This window comes from Bactrocera tryoni, chromosome 1 (assembly GCF_016617805.1).
Source record: "Bactrocera tryoni isolate S06 chromosome 1, CSIRO_BtryS06_freeze2, whole genome shotgun sequence".
NCBI classification, from domain to species: domain Eukaryota; kingdom Metazoa; phylum Arthropoda; class Insecta; order Diptera; family Tephritidae; genus Bactrocera; species Bactrocera tryoni.
Genome location: NC_052499.1, coordinates 70,718,261 through 70,743,932, shown reverse-complemented (window position 1 = coordinate 70,743,932; position 25,672 = coordinate 70,718,261). Strand labels below are relative to the sequence as shown.

Here is a 25,672-nt window from a genome sequence, read left to right as displayed (position 1 = left end):
ATATATAAGCAGAGTTTAACGGCCCAATCATTAATTAACAGATTCTGAATTTGTCAAGACAAAAATAATAATGAAGTAAATGTTCGGCAAAAGAAAAAATAACTTATTCAGGCGCCAGCTAAGAAATTTTTGGCTGAGTGCACATTGATAGACTAGTGCAGAAGCCTTTAAAAATTACAACAAAAGGTGTCTTTTATAATTTGGAATTTTATAATGCGAAAACACACAATTTTATTGTAAAGTTTGACATTTTTGATGGTTTAAACTTACCTTCTAATATGCCAAGTATACTGTAAATGTTTTTAATTGAATGGGGTTAATACTTCCTGTAGCCCCCATATACCTAATATAAAGATTTTCGAGCTTCCGGGTGACTTTATATCGCATTATTGGCCGATATGTGAGTTATCTTAATGAAAATGAGAGAGCGTGTTTTTCTTATAATGGTGCATATTTGTGTTTAGAATAAAATCGGGTGAAAACTCGCCCTATACTACATATAACTAGGCCTTATGTAGGTGAAGGTAGTTCCATGGCTTTAATCCTTGCAAGTTTCGAAAGTATGAAATGTTCAGTTATACCCAAACTTAGTTGAAAACATTAAGAAAGAAACCTTATATTGACCCAAAATCGAAAAAACTGTAGTTTTTAAACAAAAATTGTAGATTCCTGTGTTCGACTGTTTTAGCAAAAAGCTTTTAACTGTTTGCAGTCTAGCGGCTTTTATCGAGGCATCCTCACTTCCATGCTAACTTTTTGCTTTGCAAACCTGTGCGGCAAAGAAAACACGTTTGATTTAAATTTATTTTTGGTGTATTTCATGTTTTTTCTTTTAATTAATTTTGTGGATTTCATTCTTTTCTTTGCTTTTCGTTAATTCTTATTTAGTGTTTTATTCTTGTTTTACTTTTTGTCTTTTTTTAACTGTATTGTTTCACTTTGTTGTTGTTGTTGTTTGGTTTGGTTTGGTTTTACTAACTTTATGCGATTCATTGTATTAATCTAAATATATATAATATATAAGTTTATATATTTATGCTGTTTCAATGTTCAGCTTCAGCTTTTAGGCTTTATGGCGCCCGTGACTCTTAATACCATTATCACTACCATCAAAGTTTCGACACATCTGCATCCAACGAACCACGCGTCTGCGCACACACATGCACATACTATTCATATCATGTGCAACTGCGCATGCGCATGTGTGTGCGACTTGTGTATGTATGAATCTATGAATGTACGTCTCTCAGAGGCTTCATATACTTTTTATTTTTTCGTTTGAATTCATTTATTTTGTTTTTAATATATTCTTTGTATTGTTTTTTTTTTTTATTTCATTAATTTTATTTTCTTTAACTTTAATTCTGCTTAAATAACAACTGTTTTTTCATTATTTTAGTATTACTTTTAACGGCTTTATATTACTGTTGACCACATACACGTATGTATGTGTGAGCTACATATGCATGTGTGCATGTATGTATGTATGTACATATCTCAAACTCGATTTTTAGTGTTGTTGCAATGATTGACGTTTTTCTTTTTGTTTCTTTGATGAGTTGCATTTAAAGAAAATATGTGTATAGACAATTCTAATAAAAAACTTTCAACAATTAAATTAATGTTTAAGCCATTTGCTACGAATAGCCAGAATTAAATTACACCCCCGTACAGCTAAGGTACCCATTACAACTTATGATTTCATAAAATTTCAATACATTTCATTGAAACAATGCTAAATTTATTTATTCTAAAGTGTTTCGAAAATAAATTCTAATAATGACATGCAAGCAAGCGCTGCTTCAAGATCTTGCCGCCGTTACTCGTTTATTGTACATGTAAATATATATACATATATTCATTTATGCATCCCGATTTTTATTAAACATGACTTTCACTCAAAGGGACAAAAGTGTGTGTTTGGCTCTCTGGCGCTGTAGAGTAAAGTGCGTTCGCTTTTCGGCTGCTCGGCTACTCGTTTTGGTCAAATTTTATTCTACGCGTATGTATGTATGTGTAATTTTGATTCTCAAAGCAGTGATTTTCTTTAATTGTATTAAATGTATATTAATTTTGTCAATGTCGCTAGTAGTGTGTACGTTAGTGATAATTTATAAGTATGTATGTTTGTATGTTAGCGTTTTTTGTAATGAAAACCTACTTGGAATTGCTAATTTAAGTACCGTTATTGAGTAAAATTCCCCTTACTCGTATTATGTAATTCATATCTAATCATAATTACTACCACGCCCCGTTTAAGTAAGCATCTAAGCAGCTGTATATTTTCACTATAAAAAAACATTGCAGTAAAATGGGCGAGGTGGTGCGGAACTAAGGCAGGAGGGTGGTCACAGGGAGGAAAACAACGATTAAACATACATATGAGAGATGAGAAGTTGCTCTGTGTTTGCTATCGATGAGGGAATGTACAATAATGTTGTGGCAGGATGTGGGACTTGGACTTCCAACTAGCTCCTTAACCAGGCATCTTCCTAGTCTATATAGTAGTCTATTTAAATCTAATTTTAATCTAGTTTCATTTTAGTAAAACGTAAATTGAGCGATTTAAGTTTAGTTTGGCAACAGTTTTCAAATGGTCTCAACCACTTCTTAGTCAATTTTATACCGTCTATTTTATATGACTTATTTGTTTATCATTTGTTTTTGTTTTAATATTTAACCAACATGCAAGCAGCACATGTTTGTTCTCTTATGTCTCTTAGTTAGAAAGTGTGTATAACTTTTGAAATTAACAATTAATTTAATGCATAGTAGTGTGAAGTACAGTTACTATTCATTATGTTGGGGGAAACTTTTTCACATTTCCCCCCACATTTTCATAGCATGAGTAGTATAGCTGCGTTCGCGTTTTTGTTTAATTATCTCTCTTTAAATTTGCTGAAATATTCGATTACAATCATCAACCCTTTGAAACCATAGAATCTTAAAGATACTTACAAAAGTTTTTTTAGTTCTCTCAAAAACTACAAAATAAGCTCAGAAATACGGTAAATATATTTGTCTGTTGGTTTAGTATGTATGCATGTTTGTGTGTAGGTATGCTGTGTGTCTACTCACGTTTGCGGTTGATTGGTGAACGCTTTTTTGGGTGAAATGAAAAGTCACTGATGAAATAGTTGTATATATGTATGTATGCATGCAAATGCTTTTTGTGGCAAATTTTGTTGTTAGTTTTCTTTCCAAACTATTCATGACATGAATGTGGTTAACTATTGATACTAAAAATGAAAATAAACAAAAATATTAAATGAAATATCCACTAAATTAAATAAAATAAAAATATGTCACGGCAGTTTTAAATATATGAATAGAACTTTTAAGTAGTATTATTAGTAAAACAACGAAAGCCAATAATGACACTTATTTCCAAACTAAAACAGGCGCATACATACATTTTTGAATGGTAATGCGTTGAAAATGAGTTTAACCTCAAATAAATATTATTTTCAGAGGACTTATATGATAGCTTTACATTCATACAGGATTGCAAATTAACATTTGATTTATTTAATTTTTTTTTGTATTTCCGAAAATATCGATTAAAAATAATTACAATTAATTAATAGATTTACTCGTGCATTCACAATAATGCACTAAAAAATTTTAAATTATCACTTAAAGTTAAATAAAAAACATAATTATTTTATTTTTTAACTTGCAAATTTTTCCAAAATCAATTTTAAAAATTTATTTTCAATTTTTAATTAATAAAAAAAAACAATTCTTAAATTTCTAATCCCAAATACCGGATTGAAAATTAATAAAAAAAAATTAAATTCCAAGCATATTATCTTCATATTAATTTTTTCTTTGTATTTATGATTCTGATTTGGGATAAAAATTTAATTGTTTTTTACTTTTCTCAAAATTTATTTTATATATCTTGGAATAATAAGTGAATTTTTAATCCCAAACATCTTCGAATACAAATTAATTTCTAATATTTAATTCTAAAATCAGTTTTAAGAAATTTATTTTTAATTTTTAATTAATAAAAAAATAATTCTTAAATTTTTAATCCCAAATACCGGATGGAAAATTAAAAAAAAATTAATTTCCAAGCATATTATCTTCATATTCATTTTTTCTATGTATTTATAATTCTGATTTTGGGACTAAAAATTTAAACTTTAATTTGAAATTAAATTAATTAAATTTTAATTTTAAATTCGATTAAATTAATTAAATTTTAAATTAAAATTTGTATTTAAAAAAAATTTACATATATGTATGTATGTATTTAAATTTTCAGTTTTTAATTTTTGGCTTTTGGATTTTTCTCAAAACATATTTTACGTATCTTGAATAAATAAATTTAATTTTTAAAAGTTAAAAATTTATTTTTAATTAATAGAAAATAATTCTTATATTTTTAAACTCAAATACCAGATTGAAAAATAAAAATAATTTTTTCTTCACATTTTATCAATTTTTAATTTTTATGCTGAGTTCAAAATTTTTACTATTGAAATAAAAAGTTAACATTTTCAATTTATATTCTTAAAAACTTGGAATATAAATGAACTTTCAGTTTTTATTTTGGATGCTATTTTCGAAAATTGAAACTTGAAAAAAAAATCCAAATTAGAAATAAAAAGTGAAAAAGTGCAACTAAGAACTAACCTAGAGCAAATATTACAAAAAAAATATTAATGTAATTTGCGAAATTGCTGTGTTGAATAAATGCATATAAATTTTTAAATGGGAAAAGCTGTTAGTGTTAGTTAGTTGAAATAAGTGTTAGTGACTTGAAATAATGCCCGCGCAAGGAAATGAAGCCTATACGTACCGAAATGTACATACATATGTGTGAATGAGTATGCATATTTTGCAATCCAATAAAGTAATTGTGTGCTAGTGGTTTCGCTATGACAGCCTGCAGCGTTAAATGTGTGCCAATGTCGCGTGATGCTGTGATGATCTTCATTTGTGTTGCCTTAATAGAAGGGTTTACGTGCTGCTGGTGGGGCTTTGTGTTAGGTTCTCTTAGTTAGTTTATTGGAAAGAATTCAATACATTTACAGTTGTCTGCTTTTACATTTTGAAATAATTCAACCTGAGTTATTTGTAATCAAATTATTACCATTTCTCTTAACGTTCTTAACGATTCCATGTAACGGTTCTCAAATATTTAATGCATGTATGTAAGTAATATACTTGTACGATTATCTTTTCATTGCATACCTGTGTGTCCGCGTTTCGAATATTTTTTAATTGGTTTACAATTTACTGTTTTTCATTTATATTTTTAATTTCCTTTTGTTTTGTTTTAGTATTTGGTTGACAGTAACTTTCCTAAAATTATTACTATGATTCTCTTTTTTACCGTTTTTTATTTTATTAACGTTTTTCCATGTGCTTTTTTATTTCATTTAATTCTTATATGTGTAGATGTGTGTATGAATGCTTTACTTGTATCGTTTTTTTTTTGTTTTTGTGCTTACTTCACTGCTTCACTTGTGCTGCAGAGTTAACGCTCAGCAAACTTGCTTTTCGTCATCTTGTTCTCTGCAACGTTAACTTTGTTTATTATGCATTTTGTATTATTTTGTTAAAAAGTGCAAATATTATTTGGTTGTTGTTGTTTGTTTATAACTCTTTTTACTTGTTTACTTTGTGTTTTACTTTCATTGTTTACAATTGCATGATTTTCATTTAAAATTTACTTAATTTGCTTTTTGTGACTCTTACTTTTGAAACACTCTTAATTGCATCGGTTGAATACTTTTCAATAATACTTTTAGTTTATTGTGTTGTGTACCCGCTCGTAAAATTGTAATTATTAATTATATGCAGTATACTTTGCAAGTTCTCTTTCACTTAATTTCAAATAGTTCGTTTTAAGAAGTTCTATAATTAAAAGTTACATTAAATTAATTTAACAAGTACTTGTGTGTGTGTGTACATATGTATATATATTTTACTTTACATAAGCGTTTCGAAATAAATAAAAAATTTAACAATTGCTTTAAGTAAACTTAACAAAGTTCCCAAATAAAGTGGTTTACATTTTGAAAATTCCACAACTTGCCATTATTTAACACACGTGCAACAGTCTTATTCAAACACAACATAGCAGGGATTACCGATTACCTCCCGATTTGCCTGATTACAAAATTTTAATATTTTTCTTCTTACTGTGTATTGAAGTATAGGCAGGATTGTTAAAAATGCTTAAAAAAAAAATAATTCAATTAAATTTTTTTTTTTAATTTTGTGGTCATATGTAAATAGAGGATCGAAAAATAAAAAATAAATTTTTATTTCCTTGTACCGGATTAAAAAAAATTAATTCCAAAAACTGCATAACAAATTTTTTAATGTTTTATCCTCAAAAATCTTAGTTAAAAACAATTTTTGTATTTTTAACCACAAAACATGGATTGAAAAATAAAAAACGAAATTAAAAATATTTAAAAAAAGTTTCAATCGCAAAAATCAGAAATTAAAAATAAATTTAAAAAAATCTTAATTAAAAGCAATTTTTAATTTTTAATCCCAAAAACTGGATTGAAAAATATAAATATGAATACCAGAATTAAAATTAATACAAACAAATTTTAATTCCAAAAACCTGAAATTACAAATAAATTTTAAATTAAGTGTTTTCTTAACCCAAAAAGTATAATTAAAACTTCCAAAAGGAAGTTTATACAGAATTTCCCCTTTTTCTCGTTTGAGTGCTTCGATAGTATGATGATCGCGCATTTAGGTTAAAGAAGTATAAATTTTAATAAAATGCCAACATTATTCAACTCTTTGTGTCTTATAGATTTATATACTATTTATTTATTTTATTGCTTTACTTTATCGCATTTCAGTAAATTTTTCCTGTTTTATACCTTTTTATTCCAGCTTTTAATTTGAAAAACATTTTTTTTTTGTTGCTCCAATTTTTTAATCAAAAAATATTTTCTCAATTTAATTCCAAATAACTTGGTTTTCAATTTTCGATTTTTATTATTAAATTAAGAAATAATAATTTTCATTTTTAATAACAAAACAAAAAAGTCGCAAACGCGAGTGTAGGCAACCGGAAAAATATTATTTCACTTTTATTTATTTATAATTAAATTGAAAAATAATAATCATGAAAATATAATTTATGTATGATCAAAAATTAAATTTTCAATTCAATAATTGCAAAATCAGAATTAAAAATTGAAAGTTTAATTTTTAAACCATATTTTTTTAATAAAAAATATGCAACCCTGAGTAAAGGCTACCCGAAAAGTATAATTTAACTTTTATTTAATTATAATGTATCAAAATAAAAATAATATTTTCAATTCTTAATTACAAAATGGGAATTAAAAATGGAAAATCTAATTTTTAATCCATATTTTAATTAAAAAAAGTTGGAACCCGAAAAGAATAATTCCACTTTTAAGTTTACATCATTTCCTTGACTTACAACGAAATAATGCCAGCAAATATAATAAAAATAAGCAAAATTGCTCGTGTGCTTAAAAATGCTCAAGACGTGGAAATTTTTAGGCTTCAAAGTTTCTGCTGCACTATTCTTGTGTATGCGTGTACTCAAAAGACATACTCAATTGTTTAACGTTGTCTTTTCAATTATTTGGAATGTATGTATGTCTGTGTATAAGTGTTAATGCTTAATTTTTCTTTATTTCTTTATTGCCTATACTATACTATATTGTTTTATGATGTTGTTGCACCCGAATTTTCATTTATAAATTTTTCTACGAACTAGTGTATGTTTGTGTTTCGTGTGTATTTGCTTGTGTCACTTTGTGCACTGCTGCAAGTAAATATGTCTTTATGTTTTCTTTTTTCTGCACTTTTTCATTTGCGTTTTTTTTACTGATGCGTCTTGCCTTAATTCTTATTTAATAATCATTCCTCGGTATACGCGTGTGTATATATGTAAGTTGATTTCCCCAAGTGATGTTCTTTAACGGTGCTTTTTTATTAGATTTACTATTGTTTGTTTTAATAGTTCAGAAGAGGCCCGTATTTGGTTGTTGGGCACCGGCTGCGTATGCTTCCCATTCACAGTCACAGCCCTCTAAGCAGTCGGGACACTCAAGCTCACTGTCTTGTCAGTATAGCCATGAAACTGGCACCCATTGTGGTGTGGTGTGTACACGCTCGATGGCCGCTTCCAGCGTGGCAATTGTCTCGCTTATATCGTTGTTTACGATCGTCAAATCGAAAAAGTGTCCATACAATTGACGTAACATATCGGACTCTTTTGCCAAACGCTCCAAACTGCCATCGTACTGCAAACGAAAATATCAAAATAGTATAATATGATTGTTACGAATATAATACGTTGCGACTTACATCGGCGATATTTTGTAATGATGGCGCCGCAATAAACACGACATAGGGTGTAAATTCTGCAGTGCGCAGAATCTTCAACGCCTGTGGCTCAACGTCCAATATGGCCATTTTACCTTCGGTATGTATGCGACGTATGGTGTCCAGTTTGGTGCCGTACATGGCGTCCTCATGAGTACCTACAATGTAAATACCATATTTAGCGATTTTATATAAATTAGTTAGGCAAACCTTCAAACCGAGCACTTACCATACTCCAAATACTCATTCGCAGCAATGTCGGCCATCATCTCGTCGTGCGATACAAAGTAATAGCTGCGTCCACTCTCCTCCTCCGGTTTTGCAGGTCTCGTTGTATCTGCAAGCATATCGAAAGTTAATATATATAATTTACATTTTCATTTTTATACAAGTAGTGTACTCACGTGGTATGGGGTATGCATATTTATCGGGATACTTGGAAATTAGTGTATTCTTAATGTGACGGCGACCCACACCATGCGCACCAAGCAAAACCAACGTTTTCCGTTGAAAGTTTGGATCACCGACTAGCAGTAAAACAATGTTTATCTTTAGTTGCATACATTTTGTTATATACCGTTAAGAGCAATGCATACCTGGCACTTTTACAACCTCTTCATATGTCACCACATCCAAGTTGTCAAATATGGCATTGTGTTTAGCTAAGTATTTGTCGCGACATTGTTTCTTCTTACGCCCGAAGATCGAACAATTTACTGTGAATAAAGAGAACCGAATTAAAGCAAATGTTCGGCAAAGTTTCGAGGAAAATGTAAAAGTCAAATTCAGGGAGTGTGTGTATTTCCCAAAAACAAGTTTTCATGCTGAAAAAACATTGGCCATGCATTATTGTGATTTAGTTTTTGTCAGCAAGCAATGCAATGTCCATAATTCTGTTTTGAAGCAAACATCAAAAATTACATATTTTTAAAATACATACAAGCTCGTACTTAAAGATGTCCCTAGGCCGCATTTCAAACAACAATTTTAATAATAATAAATTGTAAATATTCTACAACCTCACGCACTTAACCTGCAAACCTCTTTTGAAATATTATATTTTTCAGTAAATTACACTGTGTGACATGATTTTTCTAACAGGAATGAGATTACGGGTTTTGAATTCCTTATTCCATTGTTAAAAACATTGTCTATTGATATGGTTGTCTAACACCTCACATTGCTTAGTAATAGTGTTAATACGATTTACGGGTAACTTCGTTAAAAACAAAAAATCAAACGTCGTAATTGCAGATTTATTTTAATGGTAAACTCTGTTGGACTATATTTAATTTTTTTTAATTTTCTTAAAATAATTGTAACAGTTTATTTGGGTACCTAATCATATCATTTTTTGGAAAGCCAAGGCGAAAAGTGACCACCGCAAGTGTTTAAATCAGCCGGAGAAGCTGTTTTATGTTTATGGAAACTATATTATTAAATTTCAAGTAAGAATTCCTACTGAGAAGGTTAAACAATCGTTTTTACGTTATTTTGGTCATTCTGTGATGCAGGATAAGGAATGGATTCTGAAACTTTTTTTTTACATTTCGTGCTTGTCACAACTGCGAAGCCGTAGATAATTTCGTCCATCTTGGAAGCAGCACTAACGCCTACAACAATGTCAGCCTTAAAGTTCAACGCAGAATAACTATTGCCAACAGGTGCTACTTCGAACTGAGAGTAAAGTCCTCTCTTTTTCGAGAGAAATGTTCTGCGGAAGATTTATGGTCCGCGAATACCGCATTCTATGGAAGGATGAGCTATACTAGTTATATAACGACATTGAAATAGTTAAGCGAATTAAGAGACAGCGGCTACGTTGGATAGGTTTTGTCGTTCGAATGGATAAAAACACTCCAGCTCTGAAGGTATTCGACGCAGTACCTGCCGAAGGAAGCAGAGGAAGAGGAAGACCTCGACTCTGTTGGGAACACCAGGTAAAGAAGAAATCTCCGATTATAACTGATAAATAAATAAAGAAGAAGAAGGTCCTTTTCGATAAAAAATAGCCATTTCATTAAATGTTAGAGCACAAAACAAAAATTAGCCGAATTTTCTATATCATTTCAACTTAAGTTCATTTTCAATACAAACACTTTACACCCTACTAGGGAATCGTACGTTAGCGACAGTATATTTTCTTACCGTCCGCTGTGGAAGAGAGTATACCGTTCCCAAAAAACTCGGGTATGGATCTTGACTTTTGTCCAAATTTACCTTCTCTAAGGTAAAAAGTAGAGAAATTATTTCAGCTGAATGTAGAATTCTCATTTTTCTGACGCAATTAATAAAAGAGCGAAAACTTGGATTCAGTGTTTGTGCTTCACACATATTCGCTTTTTTTAGTCTTTTTTTGAAATTTGAACTTTTCTTGTGATGAATCGAATTAAATTATGTAATGGTTTAGTATTTTATACAGTTATACGATGAGATGATTGTTGAATTATTCAATGGAAGAAACGCAAATTACAAGCCCTGTTATTCTACTATTATGTGTTTTTGGCTTATACAAACCGCTTTATACATTTACATGAAATAAAGTCCATTTGCAACTTTAACCTTAATAGCAAATTTAACGAACTTTAGTATTTTTAGTATATATAGTATAATATATTCTAGTAGATAATATATTCAAATACAAGCCATTGTTGAAAATTAATTACCAAAATTTATAAATTGCCATTTTCAAATGTAAAAACTATTTTAAAATTCAACAAACGACTTAGGCAGGTTTATCAGTATAAACAATGGCGCAGATTAAAAATTTATAGATTACATTGTGACAAAAAAGTCCCTGGAAATTGAAACTAAAACGCGAAATATTTAATTATTCATCAAAATGTATTCTGTTGCCTTCAAAGTAATCCCCACCAGATGTAATACACCTATGCCAACGATCTTTCCAGGTCTCGAAAAACTTTTCATAAGCCCTTTTTGCGATGGTCTTCAGCGAATTTTGTTTTATCTCTTCGATCGACTCAAAACGGGTTACACGGAGCGGCAATTTCAGTTTGAGGAACAAGAAAAAATTACGCGGACCCAAATCTGGTGAATACAGTGGCTAATCGATGGTATTCATTGCGTTATTGGCTTTAAATTCGGTCGCAATCATGGCTCGATGCGATGATGCCTTATCATCGTGTAAAATCCATGAATCGTTCTCCCACAAATCCGGCCGTTTTCGACGGATATTCTCACGCAAACGGCTCAATACGGCCAAATTGAACTCCTTATTAACCGTCTGTCACTCCGGAACAAGTTCATGATGCACCAAACCACGAATAGCGAGAAAACAATGAGCATCACCTTGTTTTTGAGCGACTTTGGCGTGTTTTTTTTTTGGTTTTGGCTCTTTTTTCCCCTCCATTTCGATGATTGCATATCTATCTCATAAAGCCCTGACTTATCGGCGGTTATAATACTCTCCATGAAAGTGGAATTGGAATTCGCACAATCAAGCATGTCCAAAGAGACCTGTTTACGGTACTCTTTTTGAAAAAATATCAGCTTTATCGGGACAAGGCGAGCAAGAACGTGTTTCATACCCAAAATATCCACCAAATCTTTCGAACAAACACACGAGAGATGTCTAGCTCCCTTGCTCTTTCTAACAATTGCCTGAATTTGAGACAAAATGTTTGATCGATATTTTTATCCATTGTAAAAATAGCTACGCACTACTGAGGTGTACCGACTTAAGCAGCTGCTATAAACAAACTGATTGACAGATAGCGCATATATGTATATGGCATAGTAATTAAGAACAGTCACTTCCGGTTGCTTTTTTGTCACAATGTATAACGAATCATTCTAACTATGCTAAATACAATTTGTAATTTACTATTTCATTAGTAATATTTACGTATATGCAAGTTGTACATAATAAGTATTAAATACATAATTACTATGAGAATTAATTACTCTACAAGGTGGGTCAACCAGTAGGTTACTAAATGGGATTCTAAGTAAAAGCACGGCATATAATGTGGCATAAGGCCTTGGAAGTACCAACTTAATCTTACTTTATGGAAAAAGTAGTGTGTGTGATTGGGTGGAATGTGTGGTGCACGGGATGATACTTAACTATTTCAGCTGGAAAAATGTGCCCCAACAAACTATATTATAACTTTTTAGTGTGGCAGCCATTGGAATCTACATTAGGAATGGCTTTCAAGCGAAGCAACGAAATTGCAAGTTAGGTGTGTGCAAGTCTACTCTAGGTCTTCAACTACTAAAATCAAACACAAAGTGTAAACGGCTCGAAAACCGCACGAATCGTGAGCAACAGTAGCATATGCTGGCAAGTAACGCTTTTCTTGAGGGGTGAAAATGTTTAAAATCAATCAACTATTGGAAAAATTTATTTTATGTACGCTATGTAAGAAAAAGTGTGTGTGTGCGTTTGTGAGCGTGTGGGGTTGACTTGGGCGGCACGTGAGTGAGTGAGTGATTGGTGTATGAGAATTATACAATTGGGGTTAAGTAGCGGTTGCATGGGTGATTGTATACGGTAACTACCTGTCGATCCATCACACCCATCGGCGTGGGCGGAACAGCCAGCGGCACCTTCTCCTGTTTATCATTATGGTTAATATGCGATTTATTGTATTTTACATTATTCATCATCACCAACATTTTTTTGTTTTGTTTTTTTTTTTCGTTTTTATTTTGTATTATCAAAGATATGTTTATCACCAACATGACATCATCATTACAATGAAATCAAAATTGTATGTATGTAATGTGGATAAGAGAAGGGAGACAATCACAACATAACACAATTGGCAAGTTTAACTAGAGGCATGATTGACTATACAATACATACATACATTTACATATATTGCAAATACAAATTAAATGGGGAAAATAGAAGGAACTGAAAAACCAAAAAAAAAAGAAATTACCGTAGAAAATAATTAATGGCATTGAATACTTGTGCAACCCAACGCAGTTAACAATTTGAATAGTCATGTTTATTTTGCATTAATTTGACGCTGACACGCATGGCTTGGCCGTGGGTTGCACACGCCGCTGACATTTGGCACTTTCGCCTTTCAATTCGGTTTGTAAATAATGGCTCAATTTGAATTACTCAATGCCGCATAATTAAACTTTTTGTTTTTTTTTGGCAACTAAAAACAATGCTTAAATTACACTAAATCATACTAAATTATCGGGTCATAGGTCATACTAAAGAATATAAATTTCATATAGATATTTACTTAGACGCACACACGGGTTAAGGTAATCAAATCGAGTTCCGAAATACATTTTTCAACTACAGCACATACATGTTATAGACGTACAATACTTTATAATACATATACACAGATAATATATATGCGAGTATAATTTGTTAGAGGTTAAATTTTACAATCAACAACCAATTACATATAAGTTCCTCATCTCGGAGGCGGAGGTGGACACAATTAGAGAGTGTGGTAAGCGTGCTGTGTGTTAATTATGTTGGCGATTGCCACTCACCTTGTTCCTGTTTGGTCTTATCCGCAACATTACATGCGATACGCCACTCCTGCAGCTCCGGCGACGGTATCAAACCGGCCGAACCACCGACCGTGTCTAATCGGGCCTGCCACCAATGATGGTCGTCTTTGCTTATAATCTTATTAATGAGATAAATCAAATATAAATGAATAGATTAATCTAAGTTAGACAAATCAATTTAGCATATATTATATATATATGTATGTATGTCTGTGTGTATATGCATGCGCTCGCTTTGTTAATAACACGATAATATTCGATTTCCATCATCGCATTTTGCGGTTGATGCCACAACACATTAAGTGTGCGGCACGAAAGGCACAACCAAAAATTTAGCCCTTCCTTAATCACTACCGTTAGCAAATCAAGCGTGTGCTATGAAGCAGTGGCATACTCCTTAGTTATTATGCGTGTTAGTTTGTAGTGTGGCATGTGAATGCGCTCACCTGTAAAATATCACCGACTTGGAATGCGATGCCTGCCTGAGCACATGGTATAAGCTCATCATCTAAAGGATTATAATCGAATTGTGCACGCACAAATATCTGCAAATAAGAGGATAAAAATTAAATGTCGGTTTCATTTTGCCATACAAAATGCTGTTTGTGCTACACTTTGATCTTTTCACGCCCACTAACTGCTAATGCCGCTTCACTGACTATATGCTTGAAGAAAGAAGCATCGCTACTTTGTAACTACCATAGATAAATGTATGTGTATGTGTGTGTGTTGTGAAAATTTAGTGTTAAAGCATGAACGAGACATTGTCAACTTCTGATTTGACTACCATCTGTAATAGTATGTTAGTATGTGTTCATAATGGAAGGCAACGGAAAGCGCATTATGGCTTTGGTCTTCAAGATTTTAATAATTACTAAGTATTTTAATAATGGGTTTTTCAAAGTGATCAGCCGCACGAGAAATTCACATTCATTTAAAATAATTTAAAATTCTACTTTTCAGACGAACTTTTGCGAAATTAATTTCAATTGAATTCCTCACTAACAGAATATCAATTAAATTTGCAATCTTTGATAAATAATAAAATTGAAAGGATTTGTTAAAAGCTTATTATACAGGGACTTTATAAAATATTATGGGTTTATTAGCCAAAAGTCAATTTATTGACTCTTTAGGTCAGGCTATGTAAATAGGCTTAAAAATCGCATATAATATATGTATGTATACTCAGAGACGCTTATACGTTATGATGCCTAGAACTCTTATGTATCGAACAAAAAGATCGTGGCATATCGACAAAATGGCGGCTAATATCATTTCTATCCAATTTACTGGGTTCGCAAAAAGTATGGCAACCGAGATGCTTCAACTTTAGTTGGGTGAAAGCTGGACAGTGGAAGAGAAAGTATCTAGATATTTTCATCTCATCTTGCTCAGTGCTGCATTGACAAGTTGCGTCCAACAAAATCTTTAATCTCGCGGCGTGAATGCCAAAGGGAAAATATCATTGCGGCAGTGCGCCCAGCTGAGATCTAAGAGTTCAATGGCCCGTTTACGTTGCACATTGGGTCAAAAAGCTTTCCCAACTCCAGCTGTCTGCTGACCAACGCTTGCTGAGCTCGTGCTAAAGAAGTCGCATCCTGCTGGATATAGGTGCTTTTTCTTGGAATATACCGACGGCACTAGGCAACCAGACAAATTTAATATGGAAGTAGCTTCACGCTACTGCTTGTGATGTTACGTATTCCTTGACTAGCTTTGAGCTCACAGTCAGCGAGCTCAAGATCTGTAACTCTATTATCGGAGTAGATGCATACCTCACTAAAGGAAGCCGAACTTCAGAGGAGTACTGCTTCTGATACATTGTTGTATGGAACTTCTGCATCAAAGACACTACAGTGGTCTGGCAGTTTGCAACTAGAGTTGATTGAGAGCTCCAGACAGAAGACAACACCTCCAAGTTTTCCCTTGAGCTTTGATCCTTCCGTGAAAAATCTCACTGCACCTCTTCTCCAGGGACTAAACCCCATTCGCATATTTGTCAGAGGTATGTGCGCGGAAAAGATGCCGAAGTAGGTGCCGCGGTCCTACGTCCAAGTTAATAGGGCCCAAGTTAATAGGGAAGCAGGGTATAAGTCATTTGGTAAGAGACCTTATTGCTTCCTAATTCTTTAGAACTACTCCCTCAATTTTTGCGATATCGATCTGAAATTTTGCACACGACCTTCTTTCTTCTCATTTGTCGGAATGACCGATATCGGACCACTATAGCATATAGTCGCTATACAAACTAAAAGGTTGGAATAAATTCTTGTATGGAAAGCTACTTCATTTGCCGAGATATCTGCAGGCAATGGTGCTATTTACGAAAAAATTGTTCAGATCGAGTCACTGTAGTACATAGATGCCATACAAACTGACCAATCAAAATGTAGTTCTTGTAAGGTACAATTTGTATGTATGTGTGAAGGATATTGGAGCAAACGAAAAGATTTATTTCATTTTACTTCGATCGTATGTAGGTCATTATACTCTCTACATCTTCTTTTATAGATTTTTTCTACGTTTCGTCCATGGAAGAAGAAGGAATCACTGCAGCAGGCGATCGAGTGTAACTTTCAAAAATGTTACCTTGTAAACTTAAAAAAATGCATTTTTTAGGAAAATATAATTTTAAAATTTGATAATTTTCATTATTTGTTAGATCGTAGATTTGTCTCTCTTATTGCTTCAGAAATCAATCATTACGCTAAGGGAATATGTCAATACGCCAGTTTTTGAAAAAATATGCTTAACTATAAGCTTAAAAGAATAGTGACCTGTATGCAGAGTAGATATGGCTAACCACCGACTTTGCTTTTTTCACACCGACGCTAAAATTGTATGCAATTAATGTAGATAAAATATTCAAAGTGACTTGAGAAGCAAGAAATTTGAGCTAAACTGACCCACTCTTTGTTCAATGTCGAATGTCAATGCCCTTTTTCGTATGTTAACTTGGCAAAACTACTATATTTTGTGTTATTTCTAGCGATGTTATAGACTTTTTTTATAAATATCAGCAGATGATCTAAAAAATATTATTTATATTTTTTTTAACTGCCCTTTAATTTTGGAGACATTGAGGCAAACTAACGAATAAAATGTATATAATTTTGTATTTAGTGCCAGTTCTTCAAAATACAAAATATGACTGTCGTTATGCGGCACTTGTTTACATAAGCAATTAATAGAAATAGCTACAATGATGTTGATTTTACTTACAAGTACTGGAGTTGGTCTTATCCTGAAAAGCTGCATTTGTACATGAGTGTAGAAATGTAAAAGTAATGTTAATGGAAAATATGAGAAACACATTATGAGAAATCAACTACAATTAATTGGAAATTCGATACCGAAAATAAAAGTTGACTATTTAAATAAGTATACAAATAAAGGGATATTAGCCAATTTTCGTAAAACAAAAGAAGAATATAAATATGGAATAGTGCGCAAACTAATTCTTAAATACTTAAGTGCAATTAATTGAATTTCAATTCTTAAGTGTCGTTACGCCGTGGAGTGTGCTCATTAAGGACATATCACAAATCTGTTTTTGTTTTTGTTTCTTTTTTGAATTTTACATGCGCTAAACTAAAAGAAATGGTATCGGCGAAAGCTATAGACTTTTAAATACATGATTAAATAAATATTCATACCTCACAGGGTGGCGGAGCACTTCTATAAGAAGGAACTATTTTAAAGGTAACCGAACCACGCGCTTCACGCTGTAACAATAAACAAAAAGAGAGAAAATAAGGAAATGAAATAAGCATATAAGTACTCATTACTTCGATTTATTCAACCATTAGCGCAGCATAAATAAATAAATGGATGTATGTTTGCAAGGCACTCACCAGCATGCGTTGTAATTGGCCCACAGATTGATGTTGAACAGGCTGACCATTAATTTCCCGTATCTCGTCGCCAACATGCAGCGTTGCCTGACGGTGTATCATGCCACCATGCATTATTCTAGCCACAATACAACGTCCATCTTCGGTCATTTTTAACGTTATGCCCTTAAGAAATTTATACAATTATAAAATTAGCGCTGAGTAGTCACAATTGCTCATAGCAAAAGACACATACACACACATACAAATGTGTTACACACATACATATGAGTGTGTTACATATAAATCTTATTAAGAGCCTCATTCATATCTTTATATCTTAAATAGCAGAAGAATTGTCATTGAGCGCAGACGCTTTTAGCTGCGAGGCTTGCCTGTGACTGCGACATTGTTTGTACTCACCATTGGTTCATCGGTGTTCTTCTGGAATTGCACTAAACGCACTCGGGTTACGTGCTGCAATTCGCCGTTGTCCACATTATCGATTTCGTCGCCATTAATGTAGGGTACCATTGGTGGCGGTGTGACGCGCAGTGCCTCCTCACCGTAAACGTCTCGGGCAACAACATCGTGAGTGTGTAGCAAAGCCTGAAATGAAAAATGTAGGGAAAAACTTTATTAATAACATAACGACAAACCACACATACGCACACACACACACGCACACACATCGACAACTTCTTCTTCGCGGTGTAGCAAACTCTTGAAAAGTATAATATACATATATACCTACATATATATATACAATCACTACGGTAGAAGATTCATATATATTTTTGCATACATACATATGTACATATAGATGTTATGTTGTGTTGTAGAAGAGCCCAGTGTCGAAAGTAGCTGCGAAAATGTGGTCAGCGGGTGCAATAAATATTATGTGGTTTATGTGTGTAGGTATGTGCTGCACCCAACTTTATCAATAAAACTGTCATTTATGCTTTGCAAATTAAATATATGTGGGTAGGTATGCTGCTAGTGGTCGTCTTTAATGATCACCACTGCGTATACGTAACGCATGTGTTGGCCACCTTGTGCTCACAAGTAAGCCGCCAAGTAAGTAGTACTTTGTCAAAACTGTGTAGCCGTTTGATCGTTTTTATTTGTTTGCGCTGGGGGTTATTTGGCAGATTGACCGCTTTTAGCTTTCAATATCCAGAAAAATATTTTTTAATATTAAAATTCCAATTTATATCTATTTTTGTTCAGATAAAAGCTTTAAGGGGCGAGGTAGGTTTGAAAATTTCCAAAAAAAAATTTTTGTTGATACAATATGTTTAAAATATTCTGCCAAAAATTTAAATCGATCCGAGTAAAATTCTAAGAGATAGACCCCTCGGGATTTCCAATCAGGCCACGTCGGTGTATCGCACCAACTTTAAATGCGTTTTTCTCAAAACTCCATGTTTGAAGTCGGTGGACACGATTTCTCGAAAATTTATGGTCCGATTTAGTTCGAATTGTGTTCACAACTTTAAAATATCATTATCTAGTTACTGAACGAAGAATTTATTTCTTTTCATTACAACTTATTTTTTAAGTTAATAAATAGCGAAAATTTTACCAAAAAAATTTAAAAAAATTAAAATTTTATTTTTGTTATTTCCTCTACATTTATTTGTACCAACGGAATATTTTTGGTTTTTTAATTTTAGTTATGCTGTCCACGGCGGGAACACTTTTTTTGTGAGACACCCAGAGAGATGAAGTCTCAACGGCTGAATTTTCAACGTTTTTATATCAAAATTTCAGGAATTTCAAATATTTACTTTTGATATCCCATATTATATTTTTGAAATATATGTATGTTTATATTGCAAAAAAAATGGTAAAAATATATATTTTTGTACCTCTGAAATCCACCTAACCCCTTAAGTTTTACTTTCAGATTTAGTAATTGTAATATTACTTTGAGAAACAGTAATATTTTTGTTATTTTGTTTGTGAAGTGCTTTTACCATTGGAAATTCATAATTTCTCTTAAATACTTAAATTCTGTGCCATAAAAAAGTGATAGATACAGCTAAATCAAAGCATTCTACAAATATTTTCGATTTTTATTGTTTTTTTTTTTATATTTCTGAGTGGTTTTAACTGTGTTTCTTCTTGAAATTTTCGGCCGGTAGCTTAGTAGCTTGATTTCACAAAAACAAAAAACATTTTTTTTTTTAATATTTTACGCATGAGAGATGCTTCGGCTCTGCTTTTTCTTAAAGCACTTAGTTTTAGTTCATATAAACGAAGTGTTGTTTTGGACATCAGACAAGCCGCAAAATATTTTTTCTTTAGGCCTAATTTTGTTCAGAAAAGCTGTGGCATTACTATATCAACAATATTCCGTTAAACAGCCAATTGATTCCTCAGTATCCGCGTTTGCTTTGGTAGCACTCTTTTATACAGTGAACACAAAAACTAAACTTGTGCGGGGAAATAATTTGACTTTGAAATGACTTATCTCCTAAACTATGAAAACTTTTGAGTTACATGCAAAAGTGAGAAAAAGATAATAATAATATAATGGTTTCCGAAATGTAATCGGGATTTTTTTTTAAATCAAAACAATGTAGAGTTTGCAAAAATTGATATTTTAGCACTTTTCAAGAAAAATTAATATGCACCTCTGCCCACTATTACGGTTTTCATTGTTTTATACATAGCATGCACAAAATTTTGTGTAAATTCTGCAGATATGTATATATACATACATATAAATGTCATTTTTGCTATTTGCGCAGTTGTAACTTCGTCTCTTTATAGACCTAAAAGTGTTCAATGGAATTGTGGTCTGAATTCTGGACAGGATGTGGCAGCCCTTTTTTACGTTATACAACAGCCATTCCTTAACCAATAAAACAGACTGCTTCGGGGGTCCGGAATCAAGCAATAGCCAACATTTCAATTGAGTTTAGATACTGACGAAAATTATTTGTTTATATTGCTTTTATCATATTATTGTGGTAGTATATTGTTATATAATATTATAGTAGTCCATTCTTCACATAATTGCTTAAATGAAAACAAGTCAAGCCTCCACCATGCTTGACAATATTATTTAAATTTTTATCTTTCAACGCTTCGGCTTACTTACGCCATACAAATCAGATTTAAATAAATTGAATTTGGACTAATCTGTAAAGTTTACAGTATCATAAAATTCGTTATCAAAGTAATCCCCACAGATGTAATACACTTCTACCAACGATTTTTCCAGTCTTCGAAACACTTATCATAATCGCTTTTTGGGATGACTTTCAGCTCATTCAGCGAATTTTGTTTTACCTCTTCGATCGACGGAAAACGGGTTCCACGGAGGGGCAATTTGAGTTTGGGAGACACACGGATATGGCGAATATGATGGTTGATCGATGGTATTAATTTTTTTCGACGGATGTTCTCAAGCAAACGCTTCAATACGGCTAATTAGAACTTCTTAATGACCGTCTCTCCCTTCAGGAAAAATTCATGATGCACCAAACCACAAATATCGAAAAAATGAGCATAACCTTGATTTTTGAGCGGCTTTGGCGTGTTTTTTTTTTGGTTTCGGCTATTGTTTTTACCCTCCATGCCGATGATTGTTGACTTGTTTGCAAGTTAAACTCATAAACTCATGTCTCGTCGGCACTTGTAAAGCTCTCCATGAATGAGGGATCAGAATTCACAAGATCAAACATGTTCAAAGAAACCTGTTTACGGTATTCTTTTTGAAAAATTTCAGCTTTATCGGGAGGAGTCGAGCAAGAACGCGTTTCATACACAAAATAACCACCAAAACCAATCAAACGGACTCGCGATAGAAATTTTAATAAGGGTGTAGTGTTCCTCCAGAACAACGCCAGACCACACACTTCGTTGATGACCCGTCAGAAGCTACGGGAGCTCGGATGAGAGGTTTTATCGCATCCACCATATAGCCCGGCCAAGTGATTACCACCTCTTCTTGTCCATAGCGAACGCCCTTGTTGGTGTAAATTTGAACTCAAAAGAGGCTTGTGAAAAGTGGCTGTCCCAGTTCTTCGCAAATAGAGAGGGGGCTTCTACATGGGGGTATTATGAAGTTGTCGTTCAGATGGAAACATATTATCAAACGAAACGGCGCATATTTGAACTAAATCCGATCACTGCAACACTTTACCTATAAAGCATTGAATAAAGAGCAAAAAAGCGGGAAGGAGATATTTGATAACCTAATATTTTCATCAGTTGAAGAGGTCGAAGGTCGTCCTGAACGAGACATATCTTCAACGATCTCTCGATCGTATTTGAAGGCATTAACCACTCGTAAGCTTGTGTTTGTGATAAAACTGAATCATCGTAAACCATGAAATTTGGTTAGAAATACTAAATTTGAGACAAATTCTTTGTTCGATATTTTTATCCACTGTAAAAATCGAAACGCACTTTTGATGTGTGCCGACTTAAGCAGCTGCTGTAAATAAACTGGCTGACAGATCGCCCACATGTTCGGCATAGTAATTAAGGACAGTCCTACCAACTTAGCAAGATACGTTTTTTTAAATATTATTTTCCCCCGAGAGCTTTTTTGTCATTATAAAAATCCTTCTTATAGCCTAACCTTTGCCATATTTGTTTTAATATAAATTGGTGAGGTTTGATATTTATTGTCATGAACCCTTTCATTAAATGAAGTGTTGTGTATAATATTCGTAAAAACATCAGGCATACTAATCACGAATGAAATCGAAAACCCTCAATTCGAACGAGCAAGAACCGAAACTAAAGGTCTAATACTAGTTACAAACATACATTTATTCTGTAAAATTAAAATCAAAATAAAATTAGGCTCATACTAAATCCACGTCAACAGAAATTTAAGAAAACACTTGCATACGATGTAATGGAAAGATGAAAACCTTTCAATAATTAAATTCACCACAATTTAATATAAAGCGTTAATGAATAAATTGATGCAGGAAACATCACAATTTTTAATTCTCCATATTTTTGGCATTTCACTATATTAAGGAAAGTAATGAAGCGTGTTCGTTCTACGAAAATTTCTTCCTTACTAATTCGTAGCATAGCTGGTGCATAACTTCATTTGTTACGTAATAAATACTTTAATGCGCACAAGGGTTAATTGCTGCAACATTTTGTGCCTAATGGCTGGCGCACAGTTAAGCAATAAAATATTTAAGAAACATATCAAAATTAACTTGACGACATAAAAACCGTAAAACTTTGGAACTTTGTGGTCACGAATTTATAGGTTATATAAACAGGCGAGCGACTTTCAATGCTGCCACATTTTTGTTACACTAATTTGATGTAATTTGCAACATGGCTAACAAAAAATGGCGAACAAAGTATGTGGAGCGATGCGGCGGTTTCGCAACTATAACCAAAAACGCTTCTTCCTCGCTTACGCGCTGTGGTTAAATATTAAATTATTAATTTCTTCAGCCCTTTCAACCGCCTGTAACGGTTATTATTACACAGCAATCAGAGTTAAATTATGCCGCTATGGCATTTCGGGGCGATGGAAGGCTGCACGCTGGAATGTTGCTGGCAGATGGTGTTGGGTGTGCGGGTGTACCGGGTTCGGCGGTTGGTATGGTTAATGAATTATGGTCAATAACTGTTTGAATACGCTTTGTAATTAATTTGCGGTTTTGCTGTGTCACTCAAAGGCCAAAGTGTATGTGTGTGTGTGTGTGTGTTTAGCAGCATATCGCATATCATAGCCCAACAATATGTGCCTTCGCACCTCCACACCACATACTGTGGCCTGCATATGCAATAGACGCTGAGAGTATGAGTATATGCAAGGGTGTATGTGTGTATGTGCGTATGAGTGTCTGTCGTCGACAAGAAGCCAAGTCAGTTCAAGCAGTTGATGTCGGTACACAGATACCATGCCCAATATGCGCTTTTCTTGCCGCAAGCATATTTCATTATTATTATTATTATTATTGCTCTTATCCCTGTCGTTTGTCGTTCGTTTACCATTATTGCTACCGTTGCTAGAGCGCCGTTATCTTTCTTTTTATTCCTATCAACGTACGTGCGTACGCGTATACACTCGCATGCACCGACATTCTTCCGTTCCAATCTGCTGCCTACGTACAGTTGTTTTGTGATTATACTACAAGAAATTTCAAGTGTTGTTTATACTGTAAATAGAAGGGAAAAAGGATTTCATTTTGTGCCTTTTAAAAGGGACTCGACCAGCTGCGACCATCAACAGCAATACAAGTATGCGGCTGCCCAGCCACGCGCAAGATTTATACGAAGACACACACACACATACATAGGCGTATAAGTGCGTATATGTGTGTGTGTGTGTGTGTATGCAAACTGTTATCAAACACAATGCCTCCAGATGGCTAGCAACAAAAGCTACAAGCACTCAGTCGACCCCACTGTCATAAAGTCAACGCCAGCCCAAGCCACCGGCACGCGCTACGTTCTCAAAGGTTCCAGCTTTTTGCAGCAGGCGGAACATGCCATCACCAAGGAGCCGATATTTTATTTGCCAATGTTTGAGATCTGGCATGCGACCGGCATTTGCCATAAAATTCGTTTATTAAAACCTTTGACTGTGATACGAATTTGAATACCAACATACCACCGGCCGGCAGGCTGGCTGCGAAATCTCATTCAATCTCGAACTTTGCTTAGGTTGCCATGGTCAAGCAGTTTTATTGCTGGCGTGCTGGCGGAACAAATGATTTCATGGCAAACACTTGGCTGTGACATGATGAATTTTAATGATGCTCTATGAAAGCGAAAATGCGGGCATTGCGGAAGTTTAGCGGAATGATGTTGCAACATTGCAGCTGTGATTTCGGCAAGTTTCTCTATTATTGTTGAAGATTCATGTAAAACTTGTGTTGGGAATTTTGACATTTTGTCGGTCTAAATGAATTTTAACACATTTTACAGTTATAAAGTATACACATAGGTACATGAATAGTATGAACATAAAATTCTGCTTGACTGGGTATATACAATCTACAACATCGGCCTGTTCTTGCACAAAATAAGTCAGTTTCAATTTTTTTATTAGAAAAGAATTTATTTTCATTTTAAAATCAATGTGTAGAAAATTTTTTTATATGAGAAAATTTGTATGCAGGTTTGAGATTTATCGAATGAAGATTGGATAGATTCAAAATAAAAGGCGTTGGGACACTGTGTTATACCAAGTCAATTGAAAAGTCCTAAGGCTAACCATAGATGGCGCTATTATAATTAAATCCATATGATTTTAATTAAGCCCAATCTTCAAAAGTCGTGTGTATAAATTTGACAGCTCTCAGATGTTTAGTTTATGATATTTATCTATTATTTATTCATTACCATTTTGAGTGAACTTTTTTTGTTGTGAAAAAAAATGGTTAACAAGAAATTTCATGTGTTGATAAAATATTGCTTTTTGCAGGGGAAAAATACAGTTGAAGCACAAACTTGGCTGGATGACGAGTTTACAAGAAATTAAACATCAAGGATGGGTGTGTTAAGTTTGAACGTGGTGAAATGAGCACCGAAGACGCTGAACGCAGTGGGCGCCCAAAAAATTAAAAAAAAAAAATGACAAAATAATGTCGGATGACCGTAAAATGAAGTTGTTCGAGGAAGCAGGCATTCAAAGATATCAACTGAACGTGTACATCGTACAACTCACGAATATTTGAGTTTGAGAGAGATCTGTGGGTGCGCCAGCTCACTTTTGACCAAAAAAAAACGACGAATTGATGATTCTGAGCAGTGTTTGGAGATGTTCAAGCGTAATAAGCCCGAGTAGATATGTGACAATGAATGGAAGATGGTTCCATCATTTCACCCCAAATCCCAATCGACAGTCATCTGAGTGGACTGCACACATGAACCCGCTCCAAAGCGTGGAAAAATGCAACTGTCGGCTGGGAAGGTTACGGCGTCTATAATTTGGGATGCGCATGGAATATTTGGCGTTATTGGACTGTTTGAAGCAC

General features: G+C 33.4%; 1 protein-coding gene and 1 long non-coding RNA gene across 12 annotated transcripts in view; both read right to left on the bottom strand.

Moving 5' to 3' along the window:
• Positions 1-907: 907 nt before the first annotated feature.
• Positions 908-6,259, bottom strand: LOC120766486. The gene is made up of 2 exons (XR_005704596.1): positions 4,811-6,259; positions 908-3,239 (listed from the first exon to the last, which is right to left on the bottom strand). It is a non-coding gene; the product is annotated as an uncharacterized LOC120766486 (long non-coding RNA).
• A 1,507-nt stretch (positions 6,260-7,766) lies between these two features.
• The window catches only part of LOC120766484 (peripheral plasma membrane protein CASK), a 90,790-nt gene continuing 72,884 nt past the window's right edge, over positions 7,767-25,672 (bottom strand). For 5 of the 11 annotated variants that reach the window (XM_040092028.1, XM_040092032.1, XM_040092031.1 and 2 more), the window contains exons 12-23: positions 18,117-18,302; positions 17,715-17,879; positions 17,517-17,585; positions 17,083-17,112; positions 14,304-14,402; positions 13,837-13,975; positions 12,871-12,924; positions 8,946-9,065; positions 8,754-8,876; positions 8,579-8,686; positions 8,332-8,507; positions 7,767-8,267 (exon numbers count right to left, since the gene is read on the bottom strand). In XM_040092028.1, coding sequence (XP_039947962.1) covers positions 8,088-8,267; positions 8,332-8,507; positions 8,579-8,686; positions 8,754-8,876; positions 8,946-9,065; positions 12,871-12,924; positions 13,837-13,975; positions 14,304-14,402; positions 17,083-17,112; positions 17,517-17,585; positions 17,715-17,879; positions 18,117-18,302 — 1,449 coding nt within the window. In that variant the 3' untranslated portion in view covers positions 7,767-8,087. The remainder of the gene's footprint in view (positions 8,268-8,331; positions 8,508-8,578; positions 8,687-8,753; positions 8,877-8,945; positions 9,066-12,870; positions 12,925-13,836; positions 13,976-14,303; positions 14,403-17,082; positions 17,113-17,516; positions 17,586-17,714; positions 17,880-18,116; positions 18,303-25,672) is intronic. The other 6 variants (XM_040092035.1, XM_040092037.1, XM_040092033.1 and 3 more) reach the window with 3 other exon arrangements.